At 45.6% G+C, this 22,457-nt stretch overlaps 2 protein-coding genes across 2 annotated transcripts in view; one reads left to right on the plus strand and one right to left on the minus strand.

Moving 5' to 3' along the window:
- Positions 1-1,073: 1,073 nt before the first annotated feature.
- The window catches only part of HOOK1 (hook microtubule tethering protein 1), a 194,895-nt gene continuing 173,511 nt past the window's right edge, over positions 1,074-22,457 (minus strand). The window contains exon 23 of the transcript XR_007775432.1: positions 1,074-1,351. The gene's annotated coding sequence lies outside the window, so the exon portion shown is untranslated. The remainder of the gene's footprint in view (positions 1,352-22,457) is intronic.
- On the plus strand, positions 7,028-21,465 carry LOC127055257 (cytochrome P450 2J2-like). Its single transcript, XM_050962048.1, has 9 exons — positions 7,028-7,237; positions 10,549-10,711; positions 11,229-11,378; positions 12,096-12,256; positions 13,864-14,040; positions 16,038-16,173; positions 17,201-17,388; positions 19,077-19,215; positions 21,219-21,465. The coding sequence occupies exons 1-9, from the start codon at positions 7,028-7,030 to the stop codon at positions 21,392-21,394; spliced, it is 1,500 nt and encodes a 499-aa protein (XP_050818005.1). The 3' UTR covers positions 21,395-21,465.

The following is a 22,457-nucleotide window of genomic DNA, read 5'->3' on the forward strand; positions in this document are numbered from 1 at the left end:
ACACGGGCAACATGTCTCCACTTTGCTGTGATGCAGAGGAGGAGAAAATACATTTCCTTCATAAGATAAGCCATCCTTCTTGGAGTTCTAGAGGATCCTGAAGTGTCCTGTGCAGGAACTGAGGTGGCTGATATGGGCAGACGGCACCGGTACAGGCAGGCGGCACCGGTACTAGGAATTTCTTTACAATGCCCAGCAATGGTGACTCTGGTTGTTTGGTTACTTCCAAGTCATGCAATACCGTGAATCTTCCTGGTACCAAGGAAGTCAGTTCTAGGAGTGTTTCCCTCAACATTAGCTGGTTGCATGGTAGGTGTAGTGGATGAGAGCACAGAGCACTCCAATATTAGGTGCTAGTATAGAAAGGTACACATCGGCTCCTGACAGGCCGGTGTCTGGTGACCAATCAGTGCTCAGGTGTCAGTCAGCAGTACCTGATCCGGGCCTCAAAATGGCTGCCATTCTAGCTGGTGTCAGTAAGAGAGTGCTTCATTTCTTATCACTCCGAGCAGTGCTCTTCCCTCCCTCTCTCCTCAGAAGATAGCATTGAGAAGGGTTTGGAGGCTCTTGACAATTCCATAATCAGCATGTAAAGTCTGGAGCTTGAGGTGGCCCTGGGGCTAAAAGAAGCAGTAGCAGACATGATCTGGTCCAGTTTCTTCCTTATATGGCACAGAAGAGGTATTCACAGATCTTTTCACAAGGAAAAACGTTTTTTGGAAGGATTCCCTCCCCTTTGGTGTCTTTTTTTTTTAAAAAAAGGCAATAAACTAAGCACTTAAGTGCTATATATGCTTCACTGAGGCAGATGCAGCATTTTGATTCTCCATCATTGATATGAACAGCTGCCTTGCAGGAGGGACTTTGATGGCAAGAACGAGAAGCTCAAGGTTGATTTAAACAAATATATAGCTTGTAAGCTACAAACATTTTAGGCACAGTAATTATGACAGCACCCAAAGGTGCTGATCAGGACACTGTACAAACTAAAGGATAGACACGGCTCCTATCCCAAAGAATTTATGGTATAAAGGACTACTAAATGCAGGACTTAAAATAAAGAGACCACTGAATTCATTTTAAAAATCTTTATGTTAATATAAAATAATATTTTCCAGAGAAAGAATAAAACCAGAGTTTAAAAATAAGTGTAATTTTTTTCCAGATCTATGTGATAACACAGTCTTTACGTTTGTTTTAAAAACAGAACATTTAGACACTGATATACAGTAAACCTCAAACCTGGCAGAACAAGTGGAAACAAAAGTAAAAGGTTTGGGAAAGTTACTTTATCAGACATCATGAATTAAGTAGCATTTGTTATTTGAAAAAAATTCCTAATCTATAACTGCTTAAATAAAACATTAGTATTGCTTTTACTAGTTGTCATGAAGTAAATGCTTATGATAGAAAAGAGAATCAGAAAAAAATGGCCACATCATCGAGGTAGGCAACTGCATATTCTCCCAATCCTGCTAGGAGACCATCCACAAGTCTTTGGAAGGTGGCGGGTGCATTTCGCAGCCGGAAAGGAAGCACATTAAATTCATATACCACTGCATGGGTGATGAATGCTGACCTTTCTTTGGCAGGTTCATCTAGTGGTACTTGCCAGTACCCCTTGGTTAAGTCTATTGTAGAGATGAACTGGGCATGTCCCAATTTCTCCAATATCTCATTGGTGCGTGGCATTGGATAGTTGTTGGGACAAGTTACCGCACCTAGCTTACAGTAGTCCACGCAAAAGCATGTTTCCCCATCTGGTTTGAGTACCAGAACCACTGGAGATGCCCAGGCACTGGTAGAGGAGCAGATTATACCCATCTGTAGCATGTTTTGGATCTCCCGTTCTATAGCAGCTTGGGCATGAGGAGACACCCGGTAGAGTGGGGTTCTAATTGGGTGAGCATTACCTGTGTCAATGGAGTGGTATGCCCGGTCAGTCCGTCCTGTGGTGACTGAGAACAATGGGACGAAGCTAGTGCACAGCTTCTTGATCTGTTGCTGCTGCAGACGTTCCAAGGTTGTGGAGAGGTTCACCTCTTCCACGCCACCGTCACTTTTTCCTTCATAGTAGACACCTTCAGGCCACTCAGCGGCATCTTCTTCCTGGGCTTTAAACTAACAAACCTTTAAGTCTCTGGAATAAAAGGGCTTGAGAGAATTAACATGGTACACTTTAGGCTTTAGGGAGGAAGTGGGAAATGCTATGAGATCGTAAACAGCTTGGACTGTAAATGGCCCTTCCCATGACGCCTCCATCTTATGGGCCTGTTGTGCCTTCAAGACCATAACCTGGTCTCCTACTTTGAAGGAACGCTCTCTGGTATGTTTATCATACCAGACCTTTTGCTGTTCCTGAGCATCCTTTAGGTTTTCTTTAGCAAGCGCTAAAGAGTGTCGGAGGGTGCTTTGTAGGTTGCTTACAAAGTCTAGAATGTTAGTTCCTGGAGAAGGCGTAAACCCCTCCCATTGCTGCTTCACCAACTGTAATGGCCCCTTAACCTTGTGGCCATACACAAGTTCAAACGGTGAAAACCCTGAACTGGGATGTGGTACAGCCCTGTAGGCAAAAAGCAACTGCTGCAACACTAGGTCTCGATCATTGGAGTGTTCATTTACGAATTTACGTATCATGGCCCCCAAAGTTCCATTAAAGCTCTCCACCAGGCCATTGGTTTGATGGTGGTAAGGGGTGGCAACCAAGTGATTCACCCCATGAGCTTCCCACAGATCTTTCATGGTCCCTGCCAGGAAATTAGTTCCTGAATCTGTAAGGATGTCGGAGGGCCAACCTACCCTGGCAAAAATGTCTGTTAGGGCCTGGCACACAGTTTTAGCCGTGGTGTTTCTTAGAGCTACTGCTTCCGGCCATTGGGTAGCAAAGTCCACAAAAAAGTCAGTATATACTGCTTTTCTCTGGGGGTCTTTTTTGGGAAAGGACCCAGAATATCCACAGCTACTCGCTGAAATGGGACCTCAATTATGGAGAGTGGCTGGAGAGGGACTTTGAGCTGGTCTTGGGGCTTTCCCACTCTTTGGCATACCTCACAAGACTGGACATAATTAGCAACGTCCTTGCCCATCCCCTCCCAGTGGAAGGACTTCCCCAACCGGTCTTTGGTTCTGTTCACCCAGCATGGCCACAGGGATGATTATGGGCTAAGCTTAAGAGCTTTCCCCGGTACTTAGTTGGAATTACCAAGTGTTTTTGAGGATGCCAGTCTTCCTGGTGTCCACCAGAAAGAGTCTCCTTGTATAAAATCCTTGTTCTACAACAAACCGGGATCGGTTAGAAGAGCTGAGAGGTGGTGAGGTGCTCCATGCTACTGCCCAAGCTTTCTGAAAGCTGTCATCTGCTTCCTGCTCCATCTGGAACTGTTCCCTTGAGGCTGGAGACACCAGTTCCTCCTTAGACTGTGGACTTGGGCTTGGTCCCTCTGGAAGCGATGTAGGTGATGGGGCTGTTTTCGCTGATGGTGAACCGCTCTCCGCTGGTGCACTATGCGATATTTCAGGCTCTGTCTGAGCCTCTTGGGTAGGGTTGTCTGCTGCTTCTGCCAGTTGAGGCCCGCTGGCGACCTCTGGCGTTGGGGTTGGAGATGGGTTTGCAAGCGCTGGTGTCAGTACTGGCAATGGTTCTGGTGCTGGTTGCTTTTCCAGTTCCAGGTCTGGGACTGGAAGCACTGTGGCTGTTGCAGTCGTTAGCAGGGGATCCAGGTCCACCACCTCTGTCTGGATCTCTGGTAACACAGACTAGACAGCTCAGGAACAGGGATGGGTCTGGAAGCTTGCCTGGCTTGGCTGCGTGTAACCATTCCCACCCTCTTGGCCCGCTTTACCTGGTTGGCCAAGTCTTCCCCCAGTAGCATGGGGATGGGATAATTGTCATAGACTGCAGAAGTCCACATTTCTGACCAGCCTTTGTACTGGACAAGCAGTTCAGCTGTAGGCAAGTCTACAGATTTTGACATGAAGGGGTAAATTGTCACTTGGGCCTCTGGGTTAATGAATTTGGGGTCCACTAAGGATTGGTGGATAGCTGACACTTGTGCCCCCGTGTCTCTCCAAGCGATAACCTTCTTTCCGCCCACACTCAAAATTTCACTTCGCTCTGAGGGTATTTGAGAGGCATCTGGGCCTTTGGATCTTTGATGTGATGGTGATGTAATGAACTGCACTCGGTTGGGGTTCTTGGGGCAGTTGGCCTTTATATGTCCCAGTTCATTACATTTAAAACAGCGCCCTGCTGACTGGTCACTGGGCTGAGGTGGGTTGCTGGAGACTGGTGAGGTGGGACAATAGGGTGTCTGGGGCTTGCCTTGGGGTGTAGGTGGAGTCTTGGGTTGCTCCCGGTGATAGGGTTTATTTTCTGTTTGCCCCCTGGGATATTCGCTCCCCTTGCTAGTAGCTTTTTTCTTTTCTGCCACTTCAACCCATCTGGCTCCAATCTCCCCCGCCTCGGTTACAGTTTTGGGCTTCCCATCTAGGATGTACCTTTCTGTTTCCTCAGGAACACCCTCTAAGAACTGTTCCATTTGCATCAGGAGGTACAGCTCATCCAGAGATTTAACATTTGCTCCTGATATCCAGGCATCCCAATTCTTTCCAATGTGGTAGGCGTGTTGGGTAAATGACCCATCTGGTTTCCACCTTAGGGCTCTGAACCACCAACGGGCATGCTCCGGTGTTAGCCCCATTCTGATTCTGGTCTTGGTTTGAAAAAGTTTATAATCGTTCAAGTGTTCCTTAGGCATTTCAGCCGCCACCTCTGCTAAGGGTCCACTGAGCTTCTTCCTTGGCTATTTCTGCATTAATTAGTTCCCTCCATCTCCTATGTTCCTTGTCTCTTTCTATGGCTTCTAGCCTCTCCTGTTCCTGTTTAATGGCTTCCTTGGAACTCATTGTTCCTGCTTTCTTGTGCTGGCTGCCTCCTCTGCAGCTTACTGCCTGGAATGCTGCAGCTCAGGCTGCTTCCTCAGGGCTGCTTGGTTGACAGAGATTTTCTAACTAGCTGTGCCCGAGAGTTAGAAAGAAAAAAATCAATTCATTTGTAAATGCCTTTTGCTAGTGTCTGCTGGCTCACAGCTTGAGCCTCCTTTTAACAAAGACCCTTGTTAAAAAACTTAACACCTCTGCCCTCAGGCTGCTATATGAGCAGCCAGAAAGGAGAGAAAAAAAAACTCACTGGCTTTGATTTTTAAATCCAATCCACTCAGGCTGCTTTCAAGCAGCCAGAAAGGAGAGAAAAAAAAAAACTCCCTGGCTTTTGGTCCTAGATATCCCACCGCTGTACATCATGTCAAGGTATATTTCCCATTTTGAAAGTTAGCGTCCTAAAAGTGGGGACCTGCATGTACCCTTCTAAGCTTAATTCCCTAGCTTAGATCTGATAGCGCTGCCACCAGCCAAAAATGTAGTGTTTTGGCACACTTCCTATTCCCCCAAAATCTTCCCTGGGGAACCCAAGACCCAAACCCCTTGGGTCTTAAAACGAAGAGAAATAAACCATTCCCCCTCCTTTCCCCCTACCAGACTTTCCCCTCCCTGGGTTACCCTGAGAGATTACACTGATTCAAATTCCTTGGATCTTAAAACAGAGAGGAATTAACCTTTCCCCCAACTCCTTTCCCCCCACCAATCCCTGGTGAGTTCAGACCCAATCTCCTTGGGTCTTAAAGAAGGAAAAAATCAATCAGGTTCTTAAAAAGAGAGCTTTTAATTAAAGAAAGAAAAGTAAAAATTATCTCTGTAAAGTCAAGATGGAAAATGTTTACAAGGTCCTCAGCTCATATAGACTAGAGGGACTCCCTCCCCCCTAGCCTAAGATACAAGTTACAGCAAACAGAGGTAAAATCCTTCTAGGAAAATACACATTCACAAGTTAAAAAAACAAATATAAGACTAATCCACCTTTTCTAGCTAATACTTACTATTTTGAACATAAAAGACTGTTTCAGAAAGATTGGAGAAACCTATGGTGCATTTCTGGTCCCTCTTAGCCTCAAGAGCAAACAACGAACAAAAAAAACCAGCACAAACAAAGACTTTCCTCCACCAAGATTTGAAAGTATCTTGTCCCTCCATTGGTCTTCTGGTCAGGTGTCAGCCAGGTTCACTGAGCTTCTTAACCCTTTACAGGTGAAAGAGACATTAACTTTTAAGTGTCTGTTTATGACACAAGCTTTTTTGGGGTAGGAACTGTCATTTACTGTATGTGTGTAGAGCAGCTAGTGCAATGGAGCCCCATCTGAGTGGCCTCTTGGAGCTACTGTAATAGGTATGTTCAATTATAATTATGTAACATAATCTCTGTGGCCTCCTCTTTGATCTGATTGCAGGTCTGGGGACTAAATTCTTAAATGAAATGGCCAGTAAATGTATAATTGTAAAGTGCCCTTGGTGATGGGAGCTAAAAAAAGAAAAAAAAATCTTGTCATGGAGAACAATGGAAGTTGATTGCTCAGAGAATGTGGCATCAGGCTCGAATGTAAGCCCTCAAAACATTAATTGCAATAAAAATGATGTATTCAAAACGTTTAACACCTATTGTAAAAAGATCTTTTGCATTCCTGACTACCAGATTTGTAGAATATCTGGTTTTACTGGCTATTTTTCATGAAAGAAGATGCGGGAGGAGGGAATCTGTAATTGATTTTTTAAGAAGAACCAGGAGAAAATGAGAAAGTATAACTCAGGAGGAAAAATCTGACAAATCTTTGCTGATGAATTGAAGGAACCAGTAGAGGGGGTCTTAGTAGGGTTTCTGGGTTAGGACTCTGGCATCTAAAGCTCTTATGTAGCTGTTTGAGGGTGTGTTGATTTTGCTTGTAAACTTTGTCCTCTGCCAGTGTCAGCAGCAAGCAGATGGGCAGGGCTGTACCTGTTGATTTTGCTTGTAAACTTTGTCCTCCGCCAGTGTCAGCAGCAAGTGGATGGGCAGGACTGTGCCTGCTGCTATCAGGTTTCCCTCTATCCCAGTCACTCCTCCCTCTTACAGCTGCAGGAGTGCACCTGGCTGGAGAAGATGCCGCTGCAGGCTGTCCCTGGGTTAATGTGGCTCTGGCAGAACATGCCCTTTCAGACACTGGCCATGTTCTTAGGTCTGTTCCTGCTGATTGCTGATTACATGAAAAGGAGACGACCAAAGAATTTCCCTCCAGGACCTTTGCCCCTGCCCTTCCTGGGCCACATCCTCCATATGGATGCCAAACAGCCCCATAGATCTGTAGAGAAGGTAAGTGGGGAAGGGAAGCAAGTGTAGGAGTTCTGTTTGCAAGAGCTTTTTTTTACCAGGGAGTGGTGGGTGAGAGAGATGCTGGGTCAGACTCTCAGCTGTGCCAGAAGAACGTATGGCACAGCTCATGATGGCACCACCCCTGCACTGCCATGACCTTGGGGTTGTTCTGGTGCTGCTCTGGCCCTTGGCATAAATTAGAGCCATCTCTAGACTGCTCAGAGTTGTATCAGCTACTAACAGTCCCAGTGGGCAAGTCCAGATGCCTGCTGTCTGGGATCACCTCAGCCAGTGTCTAGGATCCATCTGTGGATTCCTTTCCACATGGAAATCCTCAGGAGGCAGGATCCTCCAGCTTTGTCTGTCTTTGCTGGGGTACAGTGTAAATTAGATTTAATGTATCAGTGAATTGAGGCCTGATTACGTGTGGATGGCAGTGTGTGATGCAGTGCACAATGTACCATGGCTTGAAAGTAGCTTGTGGGCAGTTGTGAGTGTGACGGGGGCTTGCAATGTGTGCAGGGGCTTGGGCAGTGCAGGAGCAGGCCCACAAGGACTTACAGGTAAGAAGAGGCTCATAAAAAGTTACCATATATAGAAGGACTGAGACTTGGAAGGGGCTGTGTAGCATTTGAGGTTGGTGCTCATCAGGGTTGGAAAGAGCTCACAAGGAATTAGGTTGTCTGGGAATTTTCAGTGACATTTCGAAGGGGCTTGAGGGAATTTAATTACAGGCTTTTAAACAGGTTTGTGAAGATTGCAAGCTTGGTAAACACTTGTATGGAGTACGGGGAGTTGGGCAAGGGTCGGAAGTTATGGGGAGTTGGGCAAGGGTTGGAAGCACCCTGTCCTAGGCGGAAGGATGTGATTAAGTGGGAGCTCATCAGGGTTAGAAAGCGACTTATGAAGCCCAAGGGAGTTTGGAAGGTTACTTGTGAGGGCTGTTCCCTTGCAAGGGCTAGCAGGGCCAGTGCAAAGAAGTTTCGTGCCCTAGGCGAAACTTCCACCTTGTGTCCCTCCCTCCCCAGGTAACCCCTCCCCCCACAGAAGCTAACCCTTCCCACCACCCGGGGAGCCCACCACCCCCGCTCCACGGCAGCTAACCTCGCCCGAAGAGACCCTCCCCCTCCCCCGCAGCAGCTAACCCCGTCTGGAGAGCCCCCCTGCCGCGCTAACCCCGCCTGGGAAGATTCCACATCCCTTGTGGAAGCTAACCCCGCTCGGGGAGCCCCTCCTGCAGCAGCTAACCCCGCCCAAGGAGCCACCCTTAAGGCAGCTAACCCCGTCTGGGAAGACACCCCCTTTGCGGCAGCCCACCCCGCCCAAGAAGCCCCCCCCATGGAAGCTAACCCCGCCTGGGGATCCCCCCCTGAAGCAGCTAACTCCGCCTCGGGAGTCCCCCACCTCCGCGGCAGCTAACCCTGCCTGGGGACCCTCCCCCCGTGGCAGCTAACCCCACCTGGGGAGAACGCTGCCATGGCAGCTAACTCCGCCTGGGGATCTCCCCCCCCGCGGCAGCTAACCCTGCCTGGGGAGCCCTCCTCTCCCCTTCTGGGGCAGCTAACCCCGCCTGGGGAGACTCCCCCCATGGCAGCTAACCCTGCCTTGGGATCCCACCCCAGCTCTCCTTGGCTCTGCTTCTTCCACTGAGCACGCCGGCATCGCTCTAATTCTCTGCCTCTCCCAGGCTTGCGGCGCCGATTGGTGGAGACTTAGAGCGGGGGCTGTGTGCTCAGCGAAGGAGGCAGAGTGGAGGTGAGCTGGGGCGGGGAGCGATTCCCCTGTGCGCCCCCCCCGTTACTGCAGGCAGCCCTCCCCGCCTACCCCCCCACTCAGCTCAATCCACTCCACCTCCTCGCCTGAGGGGACTTTTAAGTGCCCCCAACCACTTGGCACCCTAGGCGGCCACATAGTTTGCGTAAACGGTTGCACCGGCCCTGAGGACTAGAATGAGTTCCTTTCGCACAGGCCTTTGTGGAAGCCACTAATTTGTTCTCTGCAGCTTTCAGTCACACCCCCTGAGTGCCCCAGGGAGCTATGTAGTTTATCCTGAGGTGGGTGTAGGCCAGAAGGAAGGAGTGCTTCTGACAGAACTGGAGTGTGTTTTGTTTAAACCAGAATGTTGATTTCTTCACTGGTAGCAATACTGACTGCAGATATGTTGTCCTTCAACTATCATCCCTATAACGATCGTCCCTATAACGATCGTCCCTATAGCGATCATTGAAGGGCAACGTATCTGCAGTCAGTATTGCTACCGGCTAAGAAGGTGTCTGCTCCTCTCAGCTCAGAGTGGGCTGATTTTCAATTATTATTATTATTTACCAGTAGATCTGTTTTACTTTGACATCCCCTAGGAAAAGGCACAGGGCATTCTGTGACGAACTGAGAAAGTTCCTAATGTTTTCTCTGAATACTGTGTTGGTGCCTCAGTGTCCCCATGGCAGTTCTTAAGTATTTGGCAGAGCAAAGGGCCAGTGCCTGACACTCTGTCTCCTAGCAACTGATGGCCTGAGCCCCTCCCCTGCAAAGGTGCCAGCTGAAGGTGTTGGAGACAAAGGGATCAGGTGACCTCCTGGCCCGCGAAAGGGGCTGAGGAGAGAGGAGGGGCTGGGAGGGGTTGTTAGTCTGGAGCTGGCTGGGGTCAAGGGTGGAGGGCAGACCTGGGGGTCTGGCTCACTGCCCCCCAGAATGGACCCGGCCGAGGGGTCTGCTTCGCTGTATCTACAAGCTCTGTTTTAGACCCTGTTCCTGTCATCGAATAAACCTCTGTGTTACTGGCTGGCTAAAAGTCACGTCTGACTGCAAAGTGGGGGTGCAGGACCCGGTGGCTTCCCCAGGACCCCGCTGGGCTGGACTCGCTGTGGGAAGCGCACGGAGGGGCAGAGGATGCTGAATGCTCCAAGGAGAGACCCAGGAGGTGAAGACGTGTGAGCTTCTTGCCCTAAACAAGTCTGCTCCGAAAGAGGAGGCTCCCCAAAGTCCTGACTGGCTTGGTGGGGAGCAGTTCCGGAGCATCGCCCGGGGACTCCGTAACACATTCATTGTCCTTAGATATGCTTATTTTACCGTTACCTCATTTTCCTCCCCATTTACATACTTCATCCACCTGTTATATCCACTTGTGAGCTCATTCTTTTTAATCAGTGTTTGAACAGCTGGGCCCTTGAGTGCTCTTGTTCTACAAATTCTTTTTTTTACAGTTGTTATTATTATTATTAATTAAGTAGTCATTACATGGGCTCTAGTGCTGGTTATCAAACAAATTAAATATGAACTAAATCACATGCTCTTTTTATTTTTTTTTCCAGCTTGCTGGAAAATATGGCAACATTTTCAGCTTGCAGTTTGGTAACCTGCCAGTTGTGATTGTAAATGGATTCCAGCTGGTGAAGGAAGTGCTTGTCCATCAAGGTGAATACTTTCTTGATCGCCCACAAATGCCTCTGATCTACGAAATCTTCGGTACATTTGGTGAGTTTCTTTTCTTATCTTTTTCTTCAAGTATTTTAGATGTAACATTTTTAATTATCAAGGCCCCAATCCTGCAAACACTTATAAATGGGCTTCACCTTATGCACATGAACGGTCTCACTGACGTGTGCTCTGGAGTAGTAACTTAGGGCCAGATCCTCAAAGGTGTTTAGGTGCCTAACTTCTAGTAAAATCAATGGGAGTTAGGCACCTAAATACTTTTGAGGATCTGGGCCTTAGTAACTTCCTCAATTCTGCAAAAACTTGCACATGTGCTCATGTCTCATTGACTTCTCATGTTCACATTCCAACTGCCATATCCCTGGCGACAGCAGCAGCAGATTATCATGACTACCATGTAGCTGTGATGGTATGTAGAATGGACTTCCATCCTGGATGGTCTCTTGCAAGTTTTCCTTGCCAGGCCTCACTTAAACTAGAAAAAGGAAAGGAGGGTTCAAGTTTTCTAATCTTCCAATGACCATTACAATATACCAGGTGTCATTTTTCATGCCAGGATTAATCTTCTCTAATGGACATAGCTGGAAACAACATAGAAGATTTGCTTTATCAACTCTAAGAAACTTTGGCCTGGGGAAGAGGAGTTTAGAAGAACGAATACAGGAGGAGAGCAGATACCTCACAGATGCAGTTGAGGAAGAAAAAGGTGAGAACTAGAGAGAATAACACTTTAATTATTCCATCAAAAATTGTAGCTCTTCTTTGGCAATGAACGTGAAATAACGGAGATGTGCCTGAAACATGAGGTTTGAATCTAAGATCTTTCGTAATGCTCAGTTCAGATGAGGGATTTGGCTTAGCCCATTAGCCATGTATGAACCTTAGTGCCATGGTCCAGATCTGGATACAGATCCAAAAGTTTAGTGGTGTTTGGATTCATGTTTTTATATCGGTCAGTAATGGCACTAAATGCTGAGTTGTCAGCATCAATGTAGCCAAACAAATTTACAAAACAAGCCCATAAAAATGTTCATTGCCAAGATTAATGACCACGGAGAGAAAGTGGTTCCTAACCACATATATGTAAAACCTCCCTACACTATAACAAAGGCAGAGACCTGTATGAAAAAATATAAATGTCTCTATACATAGCAAAAACTGACTTGAACTGGTAGATTTGATATGCTGCATGTATCAAAATGCAGCTGATCCCATCTATGTGTTTAACAGTTTTTCAATAGTCAGATAGGTTACAATGCAGCAAATGTTGCTCAAGGGATATGGACAAGTATGTGATATATGCATATGTTCAGGTTTTATTCATGGATTTCATACACATCAAATAGTTTATATCTGTCAACAACTTTCTTCTCCTTTTCTAAGAAACCAGAACACCACCAATTGCTCCTATTTTCTCTTCTAGGGCAACCTTTTGACCCTCACTTTAAAATTAACAATGCTGTTTCCAACATAATCTGTTCTGTCACTTTTGGGGACCGGTTTGAATATCATGATAGTCACTTCCAGAAGTTACTGCGGTTGCTTGATGAGACGTTGTACCTCCAGGCAACTATTTGGAGCCAGGTTAGTTTGTTTGATTTTGACTTTAAACATATGAAAACAATGGCAAAACCTTGAGCAGTTTCACTGGAAGCAGGGCTGAGTGTGACAGCGTTGTCCCAGATTCACTTCTATGATAGCCTGATTGCAGCGTCCATGCTCTCATTTTCCCCAACAAATCTCTCTCCACCTCAGTTCCCCCTTTGGCTAGTCTTTTTCATCTGGCCCTCCTGAAGGTATGGTGCTAGAAGATCCTCAAACCTGATTTTCTATACCAGTGCCGCCCTCCCACAGGCACTTAACGTGATCTCTAACGGGGCTGACGGCCCACTGGGCTGTTTCAGTGGGCATGAGGGAGAGTGTGTAGGAGAGATGAAGAAGAAAAGGTGCCAAACCCTCGCTGCTCCCAAGCAACTCCCTTCCTTGCTGTCACACTGTGCATTGGACTCTGTGCTCGGGGGAGGGTTGGCTCAAGGGCCTGTGTGGCAGGGTTAGATTTGCTTGATACTGCTGTGGCAGTGAGGATGACAGGGTGTCATTACACAAAAGGCCTCATGGCAGGTGACCTCCGGAGGCACAGCCAACCTCTGTCAGGGTCTAGGGCTTGTCCAGCTGGCAGCTTCTTCAGGTGGCCCCATCTGCAGGGACAAACTACTGTGTTTCATAATGGTGCTGGTTCATTGACAGTGGCCCTGAAAACTAGGGCAATCATGGTTTCCAGGGACATGTTGTTATCCAACCCCTGTTGGACCTTGCTCCTCTTGTTGCCTCCCGGTTCAGCACTGCGTAGTGGCTGGGATGAGACATAATCCTGCTACTGCAGCAGCGGCCATATTGAGAGGCAAAACACAGTGTCTGCATCTATCTGCTCATGTTGCTGGGCCCAGGCAGTCTTCCATGTGTTTTACAAACCCTCCAATATCAACGTCCAATCTCCAATAAAAACTGTGGTAACATCAATATTATCAACATCATGTGTCGGAATGTGAGGCCAGATTCTGACATCGTCACCTTTATATCCTTCCTCACTGGTAAATCAACCCGTCGTTAGCAGGGTGGCCATTCAGCCATCTGAAGTGCTGCTGCGGCACTGCCTCAGGCAATACAGCACATTGTCCTGTAGGGGGCGCCAAAGCAACAGGAGCAGTAGCTGGTGACCAGGCCAGCAGTCACAGCAGAGGGCTGAGAGAAGACAGTGCATATCTTAACAAGAAAGAGCGGGCTTGTGGTTAAAACGCTGCACTGGGACTCAGGACCCCTAGCCTCATTTTCTGGCTCTGTAACAGATGCCTGTGCGGTCTTGGCCAAGTCATTTAATTTCTCTCTGCCTCAGTTCTCAGTCTGTAAAATGATGATAATATTTCCTTTCCCTCACTCTTTGTCTCTCCTGTCTCTTTAGATTCTAGGCTCCTCCGGTCAGGGACTCACTGTTAAGTATCTGTCAAGTGCCTACCATAGTGGGGTCCTGATCTCAGTTGAGGGCTCTGAGCACATCCATAATACAGTTATTTATCAAAGAAGTTTAATAAATGCAGTGTCTTTAGCAGAATGCATGTGGGTGTATTAAACCGCGAGATGCATGTTTCTAAAACTAGGCTAAAATGTATCGTGGTCTCTTTGTATGTCAAAAGCTGTATAACTCCTTCCCCACCATAATGAAGTGGATACCTGGACCCCATCTCACCATTTTAAAAAACTGGGAAAAATTGAAGTGTTTTGTGAGGGAAATGACTGTAAAGCACAGAGAGGACTGGAATCCATCTGAAACCAGAGACTTCATTGACTGTTATCTGAAGGAAATAGCAAAGGTAAGAGAGCAAAGAACCTCTGAAAGTTGTAAGGTGCATAAGGAACTGGTTAAAGGGGAGACTCCAGCGGGTCGTATTGAAGGGTGAACTGTCAGGCTGGAAGGAGGTTACTAGTAGAGTCCCTCAAGGATCGGTTTTGGGACCGATCTTATTTAACCTTTTTATTACTGACCTTGGCACAAAGAGCGGGAATGTGCTAATAAAGTTTGCGGATGACACAAAGTTGGAGGGTATTGCTAACACGGAGAAGGACAGGGATACTATTCAGGAAGATCTGGACCACCTTGTAAAATGGAGTAAGAGTAATAGGATGAAATACAATAGTGAAAAGTGCAAGGTCATGCACTTAGGGATTAATAATAAGAATTTTAGATATACGTTGGGGACTCATCAGTTGGAAGCGACGGAGGAGGAGAAGGACCTTGGGGTATTGGTTGATAGCAGGATGACTATGAGCCGCCAATGTGATACGGCTGTTAAAAAAGCATATGCGATTTTAGGATGCATTAGGCGAGGTATTTCCAGCAAGGATAAGGAGGTGTTAGTACCGTTATATAAGACGCTGGTGAGACCCCATCTGGAATATTGTGTGCAGTTCTGGTGTCCCATGTTCAAGAAGGATGAATTCAAACTGGAACAGGTCCAGAGACGGGCTACTAGGATGATCCGAGGAATGGAAAACCTGTCTTATGAAAGGAGACTCAAAGAGCTTGGCTTGTTTAGCCTGGCCAAAAGAAGGCTGCGGGGAGATATGCTTGCTCTATATAAATATATCAGGGGGGTTAACGTTAGGGAGGGAGAGGAATTATTTAAGTTTAGTTCTAATGTAGGCACGAGGACGAATGGGTACAAACTGGTTATTAGGAAGTTTAGACTTGAAATTAGACGAAGGTTTCTAACCATTAGGGGAGTGAAGTTTTGGAACAGCCTTCCGAGGAAAGTAGTGGGGGCAAAAGACTTATCTGGCTTCAAGACTAAGCTGGATAAGTATATGGAGGGGATGTTATGATAGGATAGTTTAATTTGGGCAATTGATCTTGGATTATCACCAGATAAGTCTGCTCAATGGTCTGCGGGGAGATGTTGGATGGGATGGGAACTGAGTTACTGCAGAGAATTCCTTCTTGGGTGCTGGCTGGTGAGTCTTGCCCACATGCTCAGGGTTTAACTGATCACCATATTTGGGGTTGGGAAGGAATTTTCCTCCAGGGCGGATTGGCAGGGACCCTGGAGGCTTTTCGCCTTCCTCTGCAGCGTGGGGCATGGGTCGCTTGCTGGTGGATTCTCTGCAGTTTGAGGTCTTCAAACCAGTTTTGAGGATTTCAATAACTCAGTCCTGGATTAGGGGTTGTATAAAAGTGGATGGGTAGGGTCCTGTGGCCTGCCTTGTGCAGGAGGTCAGACTAGATGATCATATTGGTCCCTTCTGACCTATGAGGCTATGAGTAAAGTGAACAGGAACAAACCACATTTGTGTTTTAAAAAAAAGAAGTAGAATGACAGTAACAGGGCTCACCAGTTGAGTTGTCTGAGCATCTGACCCTCCATTAGTTAACAGCTAGAAACCCTAGGTAGGAAAGAACTGATTCAGCAAAGCCTTTAAGCACATGTTTTCCTTTGAGCCGTGGAGAGCAGTCAGTGGGACTACTCGGATGCTTGAGCACTTTGCTGATTTGGGTCCTAAAATGTAAGGTTACCTGTGCCTTAGGGGCCAGACCCAAAGCCAGTTGAAGTGCATGGGAGTCTTTCATTCACTTCAGCAGGACCTCTGCTCAGACCTAAAATCAGCTCAAACTTTTCACTCTCAAGAATGATGCTAAAAGTACAGTCTTTCTCTCTAATGGTGCTGTCCTGGCATTCTCAACTCTCACTGAAGGCAATGGAAATTCAGGGCGCCCGGCACCTTGCAGAATTGAGCCTAGAATGATGTTTCCATGGCTTTGTATAATACTAATAAATATTGCTGTAATGCCACCCACATATATCTTTGTTCCAAGGCCGATGCCGACTCTAGTTTCTGTGAAGAAAATCTCATCGTTTCCACACTAGATCTTTTTTTTGCTGGAACTGAGACGACGTCTACAACCATCCGCTGGGCTCTGCTGTACATGGCCCTATATCCAGACGTTCAAGGTAAATGGTAATGGTTTATATTTCTAAACTCTTAAGAGCTCTTGAATTTCTACCCTTAACCCTTGCCACATCGGGGACTTTTCACAGAACTCAGACTGTTGATTTATGAAATCTCTCTGCAAAAGTGCTTTCTTCCCATAGCAATCATTTTTCCCCATACAGAAAGCCTTCCTCTTATTGGAATAGTTTCTTTTTTCTGCCCTCAGTTACACCTCCACCAACTACTGCAAGGGCACGGAGTGCAATCCATAGTTGCAATACCCTTGATTAAGGAGGAAGATGGCCTTGTGGCTAATTAAGAGGACTGGGACTCAGGATATCCAAGTCCTGGTCCAGGCTGTGCCTCAGATTTCCTGTGAGACATTGGGAAAATCATTTAATTCTGTAAATGTGGCTTGTTGATTTCTAAAAGGTGGTACACAGTCAGTGTCCTTTTCAGCCTTGAGATTTGACCCATGGAGGCTCCACTGGGGACCTTTGTTGAAAATAATGGCAGATATAATCTGCTTCATTTAATGCAAAATAGGTGCATTCCTTGGACTCTTTGCAAGGTGCTGGAATAACCCTGTGCCCCAAAAAATTGAGTCTTGCCTGACACAGAAAACCAGCAGATAAATATTTTCATGCTCCAATATCTCTTGGTCAGCCCGGTAATTGACTTTGCTATTTTGAATAAGGACAAAATACTTATTGATAATGCCTTTACATTTGATTTTGAGAAGTGGAGTAAACGCCTCTTGCTTTCCATATAGGTTTTAAAAGAGGCCTTCCTATTATGCCTAAATTACATTTTAAAATTCCTCTCACCACCTTACCATTGCATTTGTCTCAGGCTAACCAACTGTAGTTTTCCTATGTATTTGTATGTTCAGATCTCTACATTGCTCACTGATGCTGTTTCCAATACTTGAATCAAGCTTTATTAGGTATAGACTTAAAAACAATGAACTCTAAACCCTGCACAACTTAAGCTTGTTCCAAGAATATATTATTCTTGGAACAATGGAGAACTCTGCTCTTTTCATAGAGAGAGTGCAAGCGGAGATTGACGCAGTGATTGGCCATTCTCGCCAGCCAGCCATGGACGACAGGGACAACATGCCATACACCAATGCAGTTATTCATGAAGTGCAAAGAATAAGCAACATCTTGCCTTCAAGTGTGCCCAGAATGGCAACTAGTGACACAACACTGGCCGGATTCTATGTGCCAAAAGTAAGCTGGAGGGAAATGTAGTTTTCAATTCTTATCTTGGTGTAAGAAATTAAGAGATGAGCCCAAACCAAAGTCCCAGATAGAAACACCTTCGCACCTCGGAGGACCCAGTTGTGAATCTGAACCCATTTTGGGACTAAACTGAGATCCAGGACAGCATTTTGCAGGTAGCCCCTATTTCTTTAGTGGGCTAAAATTCCTTAACCAAAACCTTGGATGCTCACGTTCTCAAGCTTTGATAAAGTTGAAATCTAGGTTATTTATTTTTATTTGAATGAAACCATAGTAAAAGGACTAAGAAGTAAGTCCAGCACAAGTTCACCACTATGGCTATTGACTCATGAAAGATCAGCCAGGCACTTGGACGCAGAGACTTGAAGTATTTAGGCACCTAACTTGTCTGGAAATCAATGGGCATTACGTGCCTAAATACCTTTGAGGGTCTGGGCCTTGGTGTCTGCAGATGGGAGCAGCTGCTTTTTTTTACGGGTGGGGCATATCTCATCTTCAGTCGCTCCCGAATTCTGAACTGGTTTTGTCTCAAGCTGCAGCATTTCTGACTTCACCTAGCCATGCTGCTGAGCCACAATTTCTCCCTATGGAAGGGAGCAGGCTGGAATTCTACCCCAGCGTTCCCGGAATATGTTCAGTGGAAGCTCTCCTCAGGTCCTAACACATGGACGCATTCTTCTTCTCCAGCTTGTGGACTGATCCTCAGTGAAATGGGGACAAACTCACACTCAAGGGCAGCGAGCTCATTCTGGAGCTCAGCCAGGCAGAGGACCATTCTACCAGCAAGTGTGCTGCAGAAGACCATTGCCTGTGGCAACCTTCCATTCTGCTGATAGTAACCCTTCATTAATATAACTTATGGGATATATTTTTACACAGGAGCAGGGGGAGACTGCATTATATCTGCAGATAGCAATTAGGAGTGCAAAAAAGAACTTTAGCGCACACGAGTGTTAGTTTGCAGGAGCACTTGCTGGATTTCCTTATAGATATATACTACACACACATACATCATTCGAGGCCAACAGCCACCACATTTCTGAAATTCTGGCCCTTAAAAAAGAAAGGTGGATGGATGGGTTGTGCTCACTTTTGATGCCTTATGCTGTATAAAGATTGCCTGAGAGTTTATATTTTTTCTGCTTGTTTTTCCTATTAGAAATTCAACCTTGCCTCCCCTGTTTTTCCTAGGAAATGCAGGAGAACTAGTAGGTCTATAACATCACACCTGTGAAGGAAATTAACCTGTATAATTGACATGGGAAATGATTTTTAATCAGACTGGTGTTCATTTTTGGTTTGTTTGTCTGTTGTGATATTAACACCTCAAATTCTTAAAAACCGGTTGGGGGAAAAGCTCTCTTTCTTCAAAGATTAACAGTCCATTCCTTCATCTAAAGTCTGTGATGGCTTCCATTCTTCTCTCTCTGGGACCTCCAGAGAGACTACCCTCAAAACCAGGGAAAGCCAGATTTGAAATTCGAGATAAATGTAAGGTAAAGAACTAGCTAGAAAATTATCCTTTTTTAAAAAACACCAACCTCCTTTTGTGCCTTCTTTGTACATCATAAAAGATTAAAATGAAAGGCATGACCCCTTCTTTTTTGCCTCTTTGCAGGTCACAAATAAAAATGGAATCAGGGAAGGTTTAAATTCCTTTATTTCTCTTTCTTTAGGGCACCCTTTTGATTCCCAATTTGACATCAGTGCTGTTTGACAAGAATGAGTGGGAAACGCCTCATACCTTTAATCCTAAGCATTTCCTGGAGGATGGTCAATTCAAGAAACGAGAAACTTTCCTGCCATTCTCTGCAGGTGAGATGTGTCTGACTCTGTCCATTTGCACTATAGCACCAAGTCTTGGCCTCTCTCATTTTCAGTTTAGAAAAACCCACAGCATTTATAAGTGACAGAGGCACATGGAAAATGGAAAGCTCAGAAATGAAAACCTTGGCCAGAGTTTGTGTCCCAGGGCTGGGATTCTGGATTGTGCAGTTTTATAATAGGTAGAGGGCACATCATTCTTGAGAAAGTGCTCTCTCCTAGAACAAGGCTCGACACAACAACAGCGAAGAGCGGCCTCAGCTCTGCTACCCTTAGTGGTATGTGTACACTGGAGCTGGAGGTGTAATTTCTTTGTGGGGGTGATAAGCCCATGCTAGCTCAGAGTGAGCTAGTGCACTAAAAACAGAGGCATAGCCATGGTGGTGCATGCAGCTGGATGGACTAGCCATCCCGAGTACACCCCCTTCCAAGACCCTCAGAATATACTTGGGTGGCTAGCTGCTCATGACACCACGGATACGCTTCTAGTGTTAGTGCGCCAGCTCCAATGTAGACATACCCTAAGGTGGGCACAAAGAGAAAGTAGCCTACCTCGCTTGTTGGGAATGTAGGAGTGAGGACAGAAGGAATAACCGTCCTCACCTTTTACCACTTCTTTTCACTTGTAGGGAGAGTCAGCAGGGGGAATAAACATGGTAAAGATGATAGAAGTGTGGGAGATCCCTGAAGCACCCTCATAAAAACCAATCAATCTTTAGAACATTTTACCATAGGATGTGGTGTATTCTCCCTCACTTGGACTCATTAAGGGCTGGTTCCACACAATGTAAATCAATAAGAGCTTTAGCATTAAGCTCCTGAAACAAAAATGCGTGTGAATCAGGGATTGACAGGTTTGCACAAGCCTTTTTTATATACAGGTCTAACGAGCTTTCTTGCCAATTAAAAGAACAAGCAATATTAGTATTCGCTGTGTGTGGCTAAGGAAAGTATGTAAACCTTTTTCTTTTTAAGTGGTTTATATAGAAACTAAGGGTATGTCTATACTACCCACTGGATCGGCGGACAGCAATTGATCCAGCGGGGTTCGATTTATCACGTCTAGTCTAGATGCCATAAATCGACCCCTGAGCGCTCTCTCATTGACTCCTGTACTCTACCGCCTTGAGAGATGCAGACAGAGTCAACAGGGGAGCGGCAGCAGTCAACTCACCGCAGTGAAGACACCGCGGTGAGTAGATCTAATAACGTCGACTTCAGCTACGTATTTCACGTAGCTGAAATTATGTAACTTAGATAAATTCCCCCCACCCATCCAGTGTAGATTCAGGGACACACAGCCCCTTTCTTTAGAAATAACGCTGACTAGACCTGTGCGTGTTCAGCAGGCCATGTGTTATGTCACTGAGAAGCGAGGCCAGGAAAAGATTATACCTCACCTATGTTATTTAATTTAAACTTTTTAATTAAGAAATAATACAGCTGTGTGTAGCTGAGACTGTTAGGAAAATAAGACATCAGCTAGACACAGAAATTGTAGAGCTTTAACTATATTGGTATACACGCCTCCTAGATTTTTGTCAGTTAGGGGTGTGATTTTCTTTTGTAATCAATATAAGTTAAAACATCACAGCCTTTCTAATGTGGCTGCACTTATGGGAAAGGGAATAAGCTATACTGAGGTTAGGCACTAGTATAAAGACCTTTTTATACTGGTATAAAAATGTGTGTAGATTAGGCCTTAACTAGATTTGCAGAGAAGTGGTTGATCATGCAAGAGCTATCAAACATGATCGTTTCCGTTAGTAGAAGGAATTTCGGCGGTACTGTTATTATTAATGTAAACCTGAGTGAAGGAAAATTTAGTACTAAAAACAGAAAAAAGTGACTCAGAAGGGAGGAACTGATGACAAATCCATCTCTTCTTCCCTGCTGTTCCAAAATTGCTGCTGTGTAATGCCTCATTTGTCCTGAGACCCAAACTGTTCTGACAAGAATCCTCTGGCTGACGTGCACAACTGTCTTCTTTTCAGGAAAGCGCGGTTGCCTTGGTGAGCAGCTGGCTAGAATAGAGCTGTTCCTGTTCTTCACTGCCCTCCTTCAGAAATTCACATTCCAAGCTCCGAAGGACGTGAAGCTAAGCCTTCAGTTCAGAATGGGAATTACTCTCTGCCCACAGCCATACCAGATCTGTGCGCTGTCTCGGTAGGGAAAGCCAGGACATTTTTGTCATGGCCCCATTTCTCAAAATAATTAGGGTTTGCTGTGCTTGTATATAGAGCTGCATCGGCAGTTCACTATGTTTCCAAATTTCCCTGCCTGCTTCCATTCTTATAACCCAACAGGGGACCAATATCAGCAATTCGACGATTTGGGAACCTGATATTGAAAGGGGCTGTGACTGTTATGATACATCCTACCATGACGGCAGCTCTTCCTGATGTCCCTGCCACACCAGTCTGTGTGCATGCACACTCAGGATGGCCTAAGAATTCTCACTCCCATATCAATAAGTTTGAAAAAAGTATATTTCATGAATTCTTTCAAAAGGAACATTTTGTTTCATTTGCAGTTTTTCATGAAAAATTTGTTTTTCAATGGAAACTTTTCAAAAGAAGTTTTTTTTTTGTTTTTTTGTTTTTAATTCCACTGGTGTGGAAAAAACACTAGCTTTTCTTTCCGTTTTTGATGAGGGGTAGGGAGAACTAAAAGACACGAGAGAAAGTGGGATTTTCCCTACCAACACAAAATAAAAAAAATGAAATTTCCTTGAAAAATGAAAAGTTTCAACCGAGATTGACACATTTCTGCAGGATTTTTTTTTTATCAAAAAGACTTTTTTTTACTGAAGAAATATCAACCAGTTTTAGATGCATCCTGCTGCCTCTGAATCTTGCCAGCCACCATTGTTCTCTCACCCACTGTGATCTTTGATGAGAAGTCAATCCCCCTCTGCTGCCTGAAGCTTTTGTGCTGAGAGAGAATTCCTGAACCTTTAAAAAAGTTAATACTAATACATTTTTAAAACCTGCCCACCTTGGGATTTGAATTCCTAACCTATATAACAGTACTACTTATATAGTACCAGCTGCCCTGAGAGTGGCTGAGAAACCACATGGCCTTTAGATGGTGGGCAAGGCAGGGAACTAGGGTAGAATATTAACATATGGACCATTCCAGTTGGAACAGCCGGGTTGCTGATGGGGTTGGTTTAGTGCACATGTAGTTGAACGAAGGCGAGCTGGACATTTCATAGGCAAATTTAGAGTGGT

This window comes from Gopherus flavomarginatus, chromosome 7 (genome assembly GCF_025201925.1).
Source record: "Gopherus flavomarginatus isolate rGopFla2 chromosome 7, rGopFla2.mat.asm, whole genome shotgun sequence".
NCBI classification, from domain to species: domain Eukaryota; kingdom Metazoa; phylum Chordata; order Testudines; family Testudinidae; genus Gopherus; species Gopherus flavomarginatus.

What these genes read in the sequence shown, in the direction of transcription:
- LOC127055257 (XM_050962048.1), top strand. Translation starts at nt 7,028, where the DNA reads ATGCCGCTGCAGGCTGTCCCTGGGTTAATGTGGCTCTGGCAGAACATG. An exon ending in CGAAATCTTCGGTACATTTG is followed by an intron (nt 10,712 to 11,228) that starts GTGAGTTTCTTT and finishes TTTTCATGCCAG; the next exon opens with GATTAATCTTCTCTAATGGA. An exon ending in ATCTGAAGGAAATAGCAAAG is followed by an intron (nt 14,041 to 16,037) that starts GTAAGAGAGCAA and finishes CTTTGTTCCAAG; the next exon opens with GCCGATGCCGACTCTAGTTT.